This window comes from Sus scrofa, chromosome 10 (genome assembly GCF_054392235.1).
Source record: "Sus scrofa isolate SSC_HxYL_T2T_F1_AM1 chromosome 10, Sscrofa_HxYL_maternal_Yorkshire_Landrace_v2.0, whole genome shotgun sequence".
Taxonomy (NCBI): Eukaryota; Metazoa; Chordata; class Mammalia; order Artiodactyla; family Suidae; genus Sus; species Sus scrofa.
This window is the reverse complement of record NC_139392.1, coordinates 82533080-82547643: the sequence shown is the minus strand read 5'-3', so window position 1 is coordinate 82547643 and position 14564 is coordinate 82533080. Positions and strand designations below refer to the sequence as shown.

At 36.0% G+C, this 14564-nt stretch overlaps 1 protein-coding gene across 3 annotated transcripts in view; it reads right to left on the bottom strand.

Moving 5' to 3' along the window:
* CCDC7 (coiled-coil domain containing 7) overlaps positions 1-14564 on the bottom strand; it is a 336376-nt gene that overhangs the window by 187314 nt on the left and 134498 nt on the right. For 2 of the 3 annotated variants that reach the window (XR_014818070.1, XR_014818072.1), the window contains exon 1: positions 14305-14464. Coding sequence is in view for 1 of the 3 variants with exons in the window: in XM_084980435.1 (XP_084836561.1) it covers positions 14305-14517 (213 nt within the window). In the remaining 2 variants the exon portion in view is untranslated. Of the gene's footprint in view, positions 1-14304; positions 14518-14564 lie in introns of those variants that run through there. The other variant, XM_084980435.1, reaches the window with a different exon arrangement.

Below are 14564 nucleotides of genomic sequence, written 5' to 3'. Positions count from 1 at the left end.
ATGCTAAGAGAATTCAGCCATACAATGAGACACCAACATCCAATGCTTTCACTGACACGTGGAATCTGAAAAAAGGACAGACGGAACTTCTTTGCAGAACAGGTACTGACTCTCAGACATTGAAAAACTTATGGTCTCTGGAGGAGACACTTTGGGGGGTGGGGGGATGTGCTTGGGTTATGTGATGGAAATCCTGTGAAATTGGATTGTTATGATCATTATACAACTACAGATGTGACAAATTCATTTGAGTAATTTAAAATAGATAGATAGATAGATAGATAGATAGATAGATAGATAGATAGATAGATAGATAAATAGAGTTTTCAAACACTTAAAAAAAAAAGTAACCTAAAATGAAGCAAAAAAATACTGTGCTCTGTGCTTAACAGTCTGGATATTTATTATATTTAGCAATATTCGACATAAAGCTATTAAGGGCAACTCTATAAAACCTAGCATAGCAAGCTAAAACAACATATTTCATGTCACATCATTCATTATTCTTAGTCTAAACTCCAAAAAAAGAAAACCTAAGAATAACAGTCTTTCCCTGACTCACTGAGTAGATTCTAAACACTCTTGTCTTTGATTCCACTGTCCAGTCCACGTGTAATATTTTTTCCTCTTATTCCCATGTTAAAATGCAACCCAACTGTCTTTCTTAATGTTATTCTCAGTACAGCCAGAAACAACTTTTCCTCTTGTTTTATGAAGCATCTTATTAACTTTTTACAGAACGCACTTTCTGTGTTATCCTCTACTTATTTTTACATGTCTTGTCTGCCTCACTAGATGCTAATTCATGGAGGGCAATGACCACATAGTTGTTATCTTTATATTCCCCATATTATCTAGCACAGAGTCCTACAGAACATGGAGAGTTAGTCCATATTTCCCTATTTGAACTGTACCGAATCGAAATAACCTTCCCCCTGAAGTTAGGAAACTTATCAATTACCATTTCTAGAAAAAAAAAAAGCCATTTAAGTGGATTTATTTGATATATATTCTCTCTTCTTCTGCTTTTAAAGTCCTATATTCCCTATCATCCTCAGTCTGCTCTTCCCCATCAACTATTCTTCCACTTTTCCACTTTCCATTATCATTCTTAACTATGACTTATTAGCCAAGTTGAAAGGAGGCTGGCAAGAGCAGTAACTCAGAGTAACCCTATCACAACTCTTCATCACGATTTTTCCAATAAGTAACAGAAAGTAACTGAGACTGCTTTATTATGTCTTCATAGAGACTAGAGATTTTCTTTTAAATATTTTTCTTCAAACCGTGTTTCTACTTTCTGAGATTCATCAAATATATAAAGATTCTATCAAATTCATCAGCAGCAATGAAATGTGCAGTATAAAAACAACTTATATAAAACGTTATCACTTCATGTTCTTCAGGGTGATAAATTATTGGCTTTCCAGCATTTTCAAAGCCTATACTTCACTATGTTTCCACAGAAAAACTATGGTAGTATGCCACACTCTACCATAATCTTAATAGGAATATAAATAAGAGTATCAAGGTTTGTTTCTATTTATACACAGTTCATAAGCTGGTTAAGTTCCTATTACAGTTGAAGATAATTATTAATACATTTTCTTATACATTCTCAAATACTCATAATACTGACCATATATATTTATGATGTAAAGGGATAGATGATCAAGAAACTGTCCATGTTTGCAAAGCATCAAGTAAATAAACAAATGTCTAATTTTCTCTTGAAATATTAAAAACACATATTTTAAAATATAAATAATCACTATAGATATTAAAAATAGATTTTTGGAAACTTCTGGCCTTTAGTCACTACATTTATTACTCAATTCTTGCTAATTCATCTGGGTCTGCAATTTGGAAGTACTTAAAATAGTAATGAAGCAGAGAAATGCATGCTTCTAGGTAATTCTTTTTTTCTGTGGCAATCAAAGCCAAAATTTTACATATTAAGCTGTGTATAATAAAAAAAATAGCCTCATGTACATTGAATTTGAATCTTCAATGATTCAAGTCAATGACTGAAAAGAAACACTGACAGTTTATTATCACTGGATAGCAACCTCCGATATAATTTACTGCTACATTAATATATCTGGCTCAGGCTTTCTATTTCTTGACTGGCTTGTGAACAGATCTGCGAATTAATCAAATGTTAATCAGACTCACTCACTAGTAATAACTAAAAAATTGTATTTGATGAATCAGCCAACTCAATTATTTATGTGCATGCAAATGCAAACAGATAAAGCGATTGAGCAAAAATGAAAGGTAAAAAATTCTTAAGTCAGTTGATTTAGGTACTGAGATCATGCCTCTGAATGATGATAACTGACTTAAAAATAAGAGCTGGTTCCTCACAATCTAGAAATTTAATTGCTGTTGCTAAGAAGGGAAAAAAGTGGGTTTGTATACTAGACTTGGTCTTCAAAATTTTCAATTTAAAAGTTTTGATTTTTTTTTTTTTTATTTTCTAGGGCTGCTTCCCGTGGCATATAGAGGTTCTCAGGCTAGGGGTCAAATCAGAGTTGTAGCCGCTGGCCTACGCCACAGCCACAGCAATGCAGGATCCAAGCCGCATCTTTGACCTACACAGCAGCTCATGGCAATACCGGATCCTTAACCCACTGAGCAAGACCAAGGATCAAACCCGCAATCTCATGGTTCCTAATCAGATTCGCTAACCACTGTGCCACGATGGGAACCCCTAAAAGTTTTGATTTTGACAGCATCCAAAATCATCAATCTTTGACAACATTTAAAGATTTAAATATTTTCTATTTAAAATTAGTTTCAAAGATAAGAGTGTGATATTGTAAGCAAAGAGACAAAGGAATTTTATGACACTGAATTTAAAATAGCTCTTTTTACCATTTATGTATGTGAACTGATAAGAGATTAGAAAAAGAGTAATTTTCAATGTTTTACCTTGTTTCAACTGAGCTTCCATTTTAGGCAATTGAGGTCTGTGATAAAGATAATACTAAATTTAAATATACCAAACATGCACAAAAAATGCTTACACTAAATCATTTAGAAAAATATCATTCAATGCAGCTTTTTTAAAATGTGACTAATTTGTGAGACTATGTGTCAAAAAAGCTTAAGAAGTTAGCATATTTGGTATTGGAAGAGACACTGTAGAAGTGGAACTGCTACCAAAATTATATTTCTAACTGAGAGTAAAGAGAAGTTGTATACTTACAGTAAACAAAAATTATTTAAACATACATTAAATAATTATTTAATCTTTTTAATGTTCTTTTTGAAGCATTTATACTTCAAATGCTATCAGCATACCAATATAGTAGTACTAACACACAGTATACTAATATAGTAGTACTTTTAATTTACAAATTTTTAAAGTATATTGAGAATGCATGTTCAAAATACATTTAAATGAGGTGTGTCATCAAAAATATCAAGAAACTCGGAGTTTTCACTGTGGCACAATGGGTTAATAATCTGGCTTGTCTCTGTGATGGCAAGGGTTTGATCCCTTGCCTGGTGCAGCAGGTTAAAGATCCAGAGTTGCTGCAGCTGTGGCACAGGCCACAGCTGTGGCTTGGATTTGATCCCTGGTCCAGGGAATTTCCATATGTAGAGGATGAGACCAAAAAAGAAAAAAAAAAAAAATCAAGCAGCTAGTGATCTCAAGACTGTGATTTTATTAATAACTTACCTCCTGAGAAGATAACAGATTCCTTACTAGAGAATAAATGTTAATTCCAGATTTTATTCCAGGCCTGAATTTTACCTAACTCAGATTCATCTGTACAGAGATTAGCAGGCTTTACCTATCTACAGCAAACATTTCTAGGTGTTCACCAAACGAATTTTCTTTTCTTCTTAGGCACATTACTAGTCTACTTTCTAAGTCCCTCCTGCAGTTAAATGTGGTAAATGAAATATAAGCAATTAATATACAACAAAGGAGTCAAGAATATACAATGAGGATAAGAAGCTTCTTCAATAAATGGTATTGAGAAAACTGGACAGCCACACACAAAAGAGAAAAACCAAACTACTTTCTCATATCATATAAGAAATGAACTTGGCAGTTCCCTCTGTGGTGAGCCGGTTAAGAATCCAATGCAGTGGCTTGGGTCGCTGCACAGGCACAGGTTCAATCCCCAGCCTGGAGCAGTGGGTTAAAGGATACCATATTGCCACAGCTGTGGTGCAGGTGAGAGGTGCAGCTGGATTCAATCCCTGGCTCAAGAACTTCCATATGCCATGGGTATGGCCATAAAACAAACAAAGATACAAACAAACAAATCAACATGGACTAAAGCTTTAAATGTAAGACCTGAAACCATGAATTTCCTAGAAAAAAACAGGTGGTACACTCTTTGACATTGGTCTTAGCCATTTTCTTTTTTATATATGTCTCCTCAGGCAAAAGAAACAAAAGTAAAAATAAAAAAATGGTCTGTATGTCTCTTTTTTGTACTAATACCACACTACAGAACAGAGAACCCAGAAATAAACCCAGACATCACTGGTCAATTAATCTTTGACAAGGGAGGTAAGAATACCAAATAAGAAAATGACAGTCTCTTCAGCAAATGGTACTGGGAAAACTGGACAGGTGCAGGTAAATCAATGAAACTAGAACACATCCTCACACCATGCATAAAAATAAACTCAAAATGGCTTAAAGACTTAAATGTAAGACAAGACACCATAAAACACCAATGAGAGAACATAGGCAAAACATTCTCTGGCATCAACTGTACAAATGTTTTCTTAGGTCAGTCTCCCAAGGCAACAGAAATAAAAACAAAAATAAACCAATACGACCTAATCAAATTTACAAGCTTTTGCACAGCAAAGGAAACCATTAAAAAAAAAAAAACAACAACAACAACCAAACAACCCATCCAATAGAAAAATGGGCAGAAGACTTAAATAGACATCTCTCCAAAGAAGATATACAGATTGCCAACAGTCACAGGAAAAAATGCTTAAAGTCACTAATTATTGGAGAAATGTAAATCAAAACTACAATGAGGTACTACCTCACACTGGTTAGAATGGCCATCATTAATAAGCCAACAAATAAATGCTGGAGAGGGTGTGGAGAAAAAGGTACCCTCCTTCACTGTTGGTGGGAATGTAAATTGGTACAACCACTATGGAAAACAGTATGAAGGTACCTCAGAAAACTAAATATAGACCTACCATATAATCCAGCAATCCACTCCTGGGCATTTATGCAGACAAAACTTTCCTTGAAAAAGATACATGCAACCCTATGTTCAATGCAACACTCTTCACAATAGCCAAGGCATGGAAACAAACTACATGTCCATTGGCAGATGAATGAATTAAGATGACATGGTATGTGTACACAATGGAATACTACTCAGCCATAAAAAAGAACAAAATAATTCCATTTGCAGCAACATGGATGGAACTAGAGACTCTCATACTAAGTGAAGTCAGAAAGAGAAGACACATCATATGATATCACTTTTATCTGGGATCTAATATATGTCACAAATGAACCTATCTACAGAAAAGAAACAAACTCATGGACATGGAGAACAGACCTGTGGCTTCTGCGGGGGAGGGGGAAGGAGTGGGATGGACTGGGAGTTTGAGGTTAGTACCTGCAAACTATTGCCTTTGGAATGGATATGCAATGAGATCTTACTGTATAGCACAGGGAATGATATCTAGTCATTTGTGATGGAACATGATGGAGGATAATGTGAGAAAAAGAAAATGTATATATATTTACATGTATGATTGGGTCACTTTTCTGTACCACAGAAATTGACAGAACACTATAAATCAACTATGATAAAAAAATCTTAGTAAATACATAAATAGGACTACATCAAACTAAAAAGCTTTTGCACAACAAAGGAAACAAACAACAAAATGGAAGAAGAAACCACAAATGATGTATTTGATAAGAGGTTAATATCTAAAATATAAAAGGAACTCATACAACTCAACATCAAAAAAACCAAACAATGCAATTTAAAAAATTGGCAGAAGACATGAACAGACATTTTTCCAAAAGAGACTTACAGATGGCCAACAGGTACATGAAAAGGTGCTCAACATCACTCCTTATCGGAGACATGCAAATCAAAACCTATAATCTTACAGCTGTCAGAAAGGCTATTACCCAAAAAATAACAAATAAAAAGTATTGGCAAGGTGTAGAGAAAAGAGAACACTTGTGCATTGTTGCTGAAAGTATAAATTGGTGAAGCCAGTATGAAAAAAAGTATGAAGTTTCCTCAAAAAAGTAAAAAAGGAACCATCATATAGTTCATCAATTCCACTCCTTGACATACATGTGAAAAAAATGAAAACATTTATTCAGAAAGATACATATACCCCAATGTTCCCATGAGTGTTATTTATAATAGTCAAGATATGGAAGCAACTTAAGTGTCCATCAACAGATGGATGGGTAAAGAAGATATGGTATACTACCTAGCCATTAAAAAAAAGAATGAAATGTTGTCATTTGAAATAACATGCATGGACGTAGAGGGAATTAGGCTAAGTGAAATAGTCAAATACTGTATGATATCACTTATACGTGGTATCTAAACAATAAAACAAGTGAATATAAAAAAAAACAGACAGACATAGAGAACAAACTAGTGATTATCGGTGGGGGGAAGGAAAGAGGAGGGGCCAAATAAAGATGGGCAATTAAGAGGTACAAGCTACTATATATACAACAAATAAGCTACAAAGATATATTGTAAAGCACACGGAATGTAGTCAATATTTTATAATGATTATATATGTGAGTATAACCTTTAAAAACTGTCAATCACTATGTGGTACCACTATGTACCACTATGTGGTATATCTGAAACACATAATATTGTATATCAACTATATCTCAATTTTAAAAATGTTTTTTAAAAATCAGAATTAAGGAGTTCCCGTCATGGCTCAGCAGAAAGATATCTGATTAGTATCCATGAGGATGTGGGTTCAGTCCTTGGCGTTGAACAGTGGGTTAAGCATCTGGTGTTGCCATGAGCTGCAGTGTAAGTCGCAGATGCAGCCTGGATCTGGCTTTGCTGTGGTTGTGGCATAGGCCAGCAGCTATAACTCTGATTTGACCCCTAGCCTGGGAACTTTAATATGCCACAGGTATGGCCCTAAGAAGACAAAAAAAATAAAAAAAATAAAAAAACTACCATATAATTCAGCAATTCCACTTCTGGGTATTTTTCCAAAGAAAACAAAAACATTAATTCAGAAAGAAATGTGCACCCCTATGTTTACTGGAACATCATTCACAAATGCCATGAAATGAAAGCAACTGGAGTCCATCAACAGATGAATGGACTAAAAAGGTGTGGTGTATATTATACACCACTCACAATGGAATATTACTCAGCCATAAAAAACAATGAAATCTTGCCATCTGTGGCAACATGAATGGACCACTTAGGCTAAGTGAAATAAGTCAGGCTGAAAAAAACAAATACCCCTATGATTTTACTTATATGTGGAATTTAAAAAGCAAAATAGAAACCAAAAAGAAGACTAAAAGACAACTTTCAGAATGGGAGAAAATAGTTTCAAATGATGCAACTGACAAGGGCTTAATCTCTAGAATATATAAACAACTTATACAACCCAACAGCAAAAAAGCCAATCAATCAATGGAAAAATGGGCAAAAGACCTGAATAGACATTTCTCCAAAGAAGATACACAGATGGCCAACAAACACATGAAAAAATGCTCAACATCGCTGATTATAAGAGAAATGCAAATCAAAACTACCATGAGATACCACCTCACACCAGTCAGAATGGCCATCATTAATAAATCCACAAATAACAAGTGCTGGAGGGGCTGTGGAGAAAAGGGAACCCTCCTGCACTGCTGGTGGGAATGTCAACTGGTACAGCCACTATGGAGTACAGTTTGGAGATACCTTAGAAATCTATACATAGAATTTCCATAGGACCCTGCAATCCCACTCTTGGGCATCTATACGGACAAAACTCTACTTAAAAGAGACACATGCACCAGCATGTTCATTGCAGCACTATTCACAATAGCCAGGACATGGAAACAACCCAAATGTCCATCAACAGAGGATTGGATTCGGAAGATGTGGTATAGATACACAATGGAATACTACTCAGCCATAAAAAAGAATGACATAATGCCATTTGCAGCAACATGGATGGAACTAGAGAATCTCATCCTGAGTGAAATGAGCCAGAAAGACAAAGACAAATACCATATGATATCACTTATAACTGGAATCTAATATCCAGCACAAATGAACATCTCCTCAGAAAAGAAAATCATGGACTTGGAGAAAAGACTTGTGGCTACCTGATGGGAGGGGGAGGGAGTGGGAGGGATCGGGAGCTTGGGCTTATCAGACACAACTTAGAATAGATTTACAAGGAGATCCTCTGAGTAGCATTGAGAACTTAGTCTAGATACTCATGTTGCAATAGAACAAAGGATGGGGAAAAAAATGTAATTGTAATGTATACATGTAAGGATGACTTGATCCCCTTGCTGTACAGTGGGAAAATAAAATAAAAAATAAATAAATAAATTTTAAAAAAGCAAAATAAATGAACAAACACAAAAAATTCATGGATACAGAAAACAGAGTTCTCAACATGCAGAAAAACATTATTTTTTCTTTTTTTAACTTTGTATTTATATGAAATGCTGATCACTAAACTTATCGTGATGATCATTTCTTGACGTATAAGTCAAATCATTATGCTGTACACCTTAGACACATACAGTGTTATATGTCAATTATATCTCAACAATACTGGAAGAAAAAAGTGAAAATTATCTAGACTTTATGAGAGGGACATTCATTTCCTGATTTTAAAGTGTTGGTATGAAGGGCAAGGGGCTGCTGGAATGCTCTCTGGGGATGTAGGCTGATGGGAGCCATCCTGCTTCTCTCCTTCTGCCTTGCTAATGCTAGCAGGTACCACCTCTTCTCTTCTCCTTTCCCAGAGTAGCGAACCTAATGCTCCAGCAGGTGAGGGCCATCTTCTCCACTCTCCTTCAGCCTTGCTAAAGCCATCAAGTGCCATCTTTTTTCATTTCTTTTCTTTTTATCTTTCATTCCTTTTTAAATTTTCTCTTTTTCTTATTTTGGTCAGTGACTTTTTTTTTTTGGTCTTTTTAGGGCCACACCCACCTGCAACATATGGAGGTTCCCAGGCTAGCGGTCAAATGGGAGCTGTAGCCACTGGCCTACACCGTAGCCACAGCAATGCAGGATCCGAGCCTCATCTGTGACCTACACCACAGCTCATGGCAACGCCGGATCCTTAACCCACTGAGCGAGACCAGGGATGGAACCTCTGTCCTCATGGATACTAGTCATATTTGTTTCCACTGAGCCACGATGGGAACTCCGATTTATGATATCTTTACACTCCCAATCTGCCTTGCTTCAGCCAGTGGACAAGATCTTTCCACTCTCCTGCCATGAGTCAGAGTGCTAGGATCTCCCAGAAGGGAGCTTTTAGAACACATCAAAGGTCCCAGTTTTTATATCTAGTGACTCATTCTTTGATGCTATATAACCAGGGGATGACCTTGATCGCTTACATCTGGAGACCAGGAAGCTTATGTTCTTGGGTTCCACTGCACTATAATAATCAGAGATAAAGTTCTTGGCTGACTTCCACTCCCCAAACACTGCACAACTAGCAGACTGAAACATACTCCCAGTCTTTCTGAGAAAGAGGCCTGTTTCTTTAGCTAGGAGCTTAGAGCTAAGAGGCAGGTTTCTAGTTTGGCACACTTATAGGAACCTAAGGAGTTAAGCTCAGGGAATGGAGGTCAATGGACACAACCTCTTAACTCTCCATCTGCTTCATTCTAACTTGCTGATATCTTCAATGGTAGCTTATGCCCTTCTCTAGTGCCCTGATTTTAACAGCTGATGTCAGGGGACACCTCTACATTGCTTCATTCTGGGTGGCCATTGGGGCTTATACTCATGGGTTCCACAGAACTACAACCAGCAAAGAAAGAGTTTTTAAGGAGTTATCATCCCCAGGGCACAGCAAAAGGCCACAGACCCAGGAGACGGATATTTCTGTGAAAGAGGCCTATTAGCTTATCACAGCTGCAACCTAAGGGGCACAGGTTTTAATAAAACACACATCTAAGGGCTGAATATAAATGTTCCTGAGACCTCAGCAGGCATTATCTTCACATTCTCCCTCTATCCACTCCAGAGTGGCAGCCTCTCTAAAAGGGAAGCTCTTATATGTGCCTGGTATGCCAACTTTTATGTCTTCTTTCCCGTTTTGTTTTTTTTTTTTTTAAGTCATCATCAAGGAGATACCTCCTGATCACTTGGTTCTGATAGCTGGGACTACTTACCCACAAGACTGAATCAGAAAGACAGTTCTTAGCAGACTACCACTCCCAGGGCACTGCACAGCCAGCAGACTGAAACATACCCACAGTCTTTCTATGAAAGAGATGTACTTGCTAGAACAAAAAGCTTTGGCCTTAAGTAGAGGTTTGAACTTTGATACACATCTTGAAGTTACAGAGCTGCTATCAGGGTATGGAAGCTAGGGGATGCCAACTTTACCCTCTTTCTCTCTGCTTCACTACAGCTCACCGGTATCTCCCACTAAGAAGCCTGTATACACATCTGGAGTCCCAATTTTTGTGACTGCTACCCGGGGGACATTTCCAGTTTGTCTAGTTCTGAGGGACATCAGGCCTTACACTTGCAGTTCCATAGGACTGTACATATATATTTGCATTCTTCAAACACTCTCTTAGGGGAGGATCTCACTTAAAATTTGCCTGAATCTAGGAACTGAATGAGATTCTCCCTCTAAAACACTGATTAGTCTAGGAACAGTCTCAACTGCTGAGAGATAGTAAAACTAATACTGTATGTTGTACAACCACAAAGGACTGCAAGACCACACCACAGCCACAGCAACGTGGGATCCGAGCCATATCTGTGACCTACACCACAGCTCATGGCAACACTGGATACATAACCCACTGGATCAGAGATTGAACCCATATCCTCATGGATAGTAGTCAGGTTCGTAACCTGCTGAGCCACAAAGGGAGCTCCCCCTTTTATTTAAAATGGCTGAACCATAGCATATGGAAGTTCCCAGGCCCAGTAATTAAACCACACACATGTGGTCAATCAATTTACAATGAAGGAGCAAGAATATACAATGAAGATAGTGTCTTTAATAAATGGTGTTAGGAAACCGGAAAACCACATGCAAAGAATGAAACTTGACCACTTTCTTACACTATACACAAAGAGTAACTCAAAATGAATTAAAAACTTGAGTGTAAGACAGAAAACTATAAAACTTCTAAAAGAAACACAGACAATACGCTACTTAACATAGGTCTTATTTAATTTGGGGATTTGACACCAAAAGCGAGGCATCAGATCCAGGAAGTCTGGAAAAATAAAAATAAAATGAACTTAAAGAATCTGACACAAAGATATGTTATAATCAAAATGTTAAAACTTAAAGACAAGGACAAAACAAACAAATAAGGACAGGAAGAAAAAAACTTGTTATGTATAAGAGAATCTCCAAAAAAGACTCAGCATATTTTTCAACAGAACTGTCACAGGCCAGAATGGAGAAGTATAATATATTCAAAGTGCTAAAAGAAAAAAATTTCCTTCTAATATCCTTCCTACCTGGCAAAATTTTCATTCATAATTGAAATAAAGATAGAGAGATTTCCAGACAAGCAAAAGCTCAAGGAGCCCATAACCACTAAACAAGACTTATTAACTTTTTTAAGCTAAAAAGAAAGTAACAAGAAACAAGAAAACAAGTTAAAGCATAAATCTCACTGGCAAAGGGAAATATATAGTCAAGGTAGTGGATGCACCTTTTATAAAGCTAGTATAAACATAAAAACTCAAAAGTTGTAAATATAACTGCAGCCACAATAATTAAGGGATACACAAGATAAAAAGACCTAAAATGTGACATCAGAAACTTGAAACATAGTGAGGGGAGAGTAAAAAATGTAGAGCTTTAGAACACATTTAGGAGTTCCCGTCGTGGTGCAGTGGTTAATGAATCCGACTAGGAACCATGAGGTTGCGGGTTCGGTCCCTGCCCTTGCTTAGTGGGTTAACGATCCGGCGTTGTGAGCTGGGGTGTAGGTTGCAAACGCGGCTCAGATCCCACGTTGCTATGGCTCTGGCGTAGGCCGGTGGCTACAGCTCCGATTCAACCCCTAGCCTGGGAACCTCCATATGCCGCGGGAGCGGCCCAAGAAATAGCAACAACAACAACAACAAAAAAGACAAAAAGACAAAAAAAAAAAAAAAAAAAAAAAAAGAACACATTTAAATCGAAGTTGCTATCAACTTAAAATAGACTGTTATAAACTTGTTACATGAGAGCCTCAAGTTACCCACCATGCAAAAACCTATAGAAGATACACAAAAATGATTGAAACATGAATCTAAGCATACCACTAATGAAAGTCATCAAACCACAAAGGAAGAGCAAGAGAAGAAACATGGAAAAGTACTATAAAATATCCAAAAAACAATTACAAAACAATTAGCAAAATGGCAATAAATGTACACCTATAATCACTTTCAATGTAAACAAACTGAAATACGTCAACCAAAAAACATAGAATGACTGAATATATTTTTTTAAAAACACACACACACATTAATATGCTGCTTACAACAGACTCACTTCAAACCTAAAGACACAAGCGAGGCATCAAAAACAAAAATAAACAAGTGGAACTATACCTAACTAAAAAGCTTCTGCACAGCAAAGGCAACTAACAACACAATGAAATGGTAACCTACTAAATGTGAGAAAGTACTGGAAAATCATGTATCTAATAAGAGATTAATACCCAAAATACATAAAGAACTCATATAACTCAGTTGCAAAAAAACCAGAATCGATCTAAGTGAAAAATGAGTAGAAGATACGAAGAGACATTTTTCTAAGGAAGACATATATATGTGGCCAATAGATACATGAAAAGATGTTCAACATCACTAATCACCAGGGAAATGCAAATAAAAGCCACAATGAGATATTACTTCACATCTGTCAGAATTGCTATTAGCAAAAAGACAAGAAATAAAAAGTGTTGGCAAGAATGTAGATAAAAGGGAAACCCGTGTGCACTGTTGGTGGGAATGTAAACTGGTGTGTCTACTATGGAAAAGAGTATGGAGGTTTGTCAAAAAATTAAAAACTAGAACTACCACATGATCCAGCCATCCCACTTCTGCATATTTTTCCAAAGTAAATAACAATACTAACTTAGGAAGACATTTGCACTCCGTGTTCACTACAGCATTGCTTACATTAGCCAAGATGTGGAAACAGCCTATGCATCCATTGAAGGGTGAATGGATAAAGAAAGTATTACACACACACACACACACAACAGAATATTATTCAGTCATAATAAATTATGAAATCTTGCCATTTTTGACAATATGGATGGACTTCAGAGTGTTATGCTAAGTGAAAAAAGTCAGATGGAGGAAGAAATACCATATGATCTCACTATATGTGGACTCTAAAACAAAACAAAACAAAAACTAAGTTAATAGATACAGAGAAGAGATTGGCGTGTGCCAGAGCCAGGGGTTGATCGGTGGGCAAAATGGGTGAAGTGAGTCAAAGGGACAAATATCCACTCATAAAACAAACAAGTCTAGAAGAAATAATGTACAGCATAGTGACTACAGTAAATAATATTGAACAGCATATTTGAAAGTTGCTAAGAGAGTAAATCTTAAAAGTTCTTATTATGAGAAAAAAGGTTTATAATTATGTATAGTGATGGATGTTTAGACTTATTGTGGTGATCCAGTTACAATATATACAAATATTGAATCATCATGTTGTATATCTGAAAATAATATATGTCACTTACACTTCAATAAAATTTATCAAGAGAAAACATTATTTTATATCTGACAAGTCTGTATTGGATCAACTGTCCTGAACAAAAATGCAAATATCTGGAATACAAAAAGCCCACAAAAGTCAATATATACTTAATTTATAGATTCAAATTCAAGATAATAATGAATTGATATATCCAAATGGCAAAGGCAAAATTCCAAGCAGAAATAAAAAGCACAGAGATTTTTAAAAGTAATATACAAATGAAGTAAATAATAATGTGAAAGGATAAAGTTCTTACAATACATAAGTTTCATTTTGGTACATGAAGTTTCTTACAGTATATGAATTTTCATTTCAATAGTACATGTTTCTATTTTGGTTATTTCTTACCTGCGGATGTTTTATTTTATCATTTGCTTTTTGTCCACTTGAATCTGCCACTAGTGCTTTTTCTATTTCTTTCTCCAGTGGTATATATTTTGAATCTTCAGCTTCTGTTTTGCCAGTACCAATTTCTGTTGTCTTCCTCTTCCCCTCACTTTTAAGTAATACTCTTTCTTGATTTAGGAAATAGCCAAATTGTTGCTTAGCTCTTTCAGCTTCCTGTTTTTTAAAAAAATAATTGTTAAGCATTATTTCTGTGACATCTT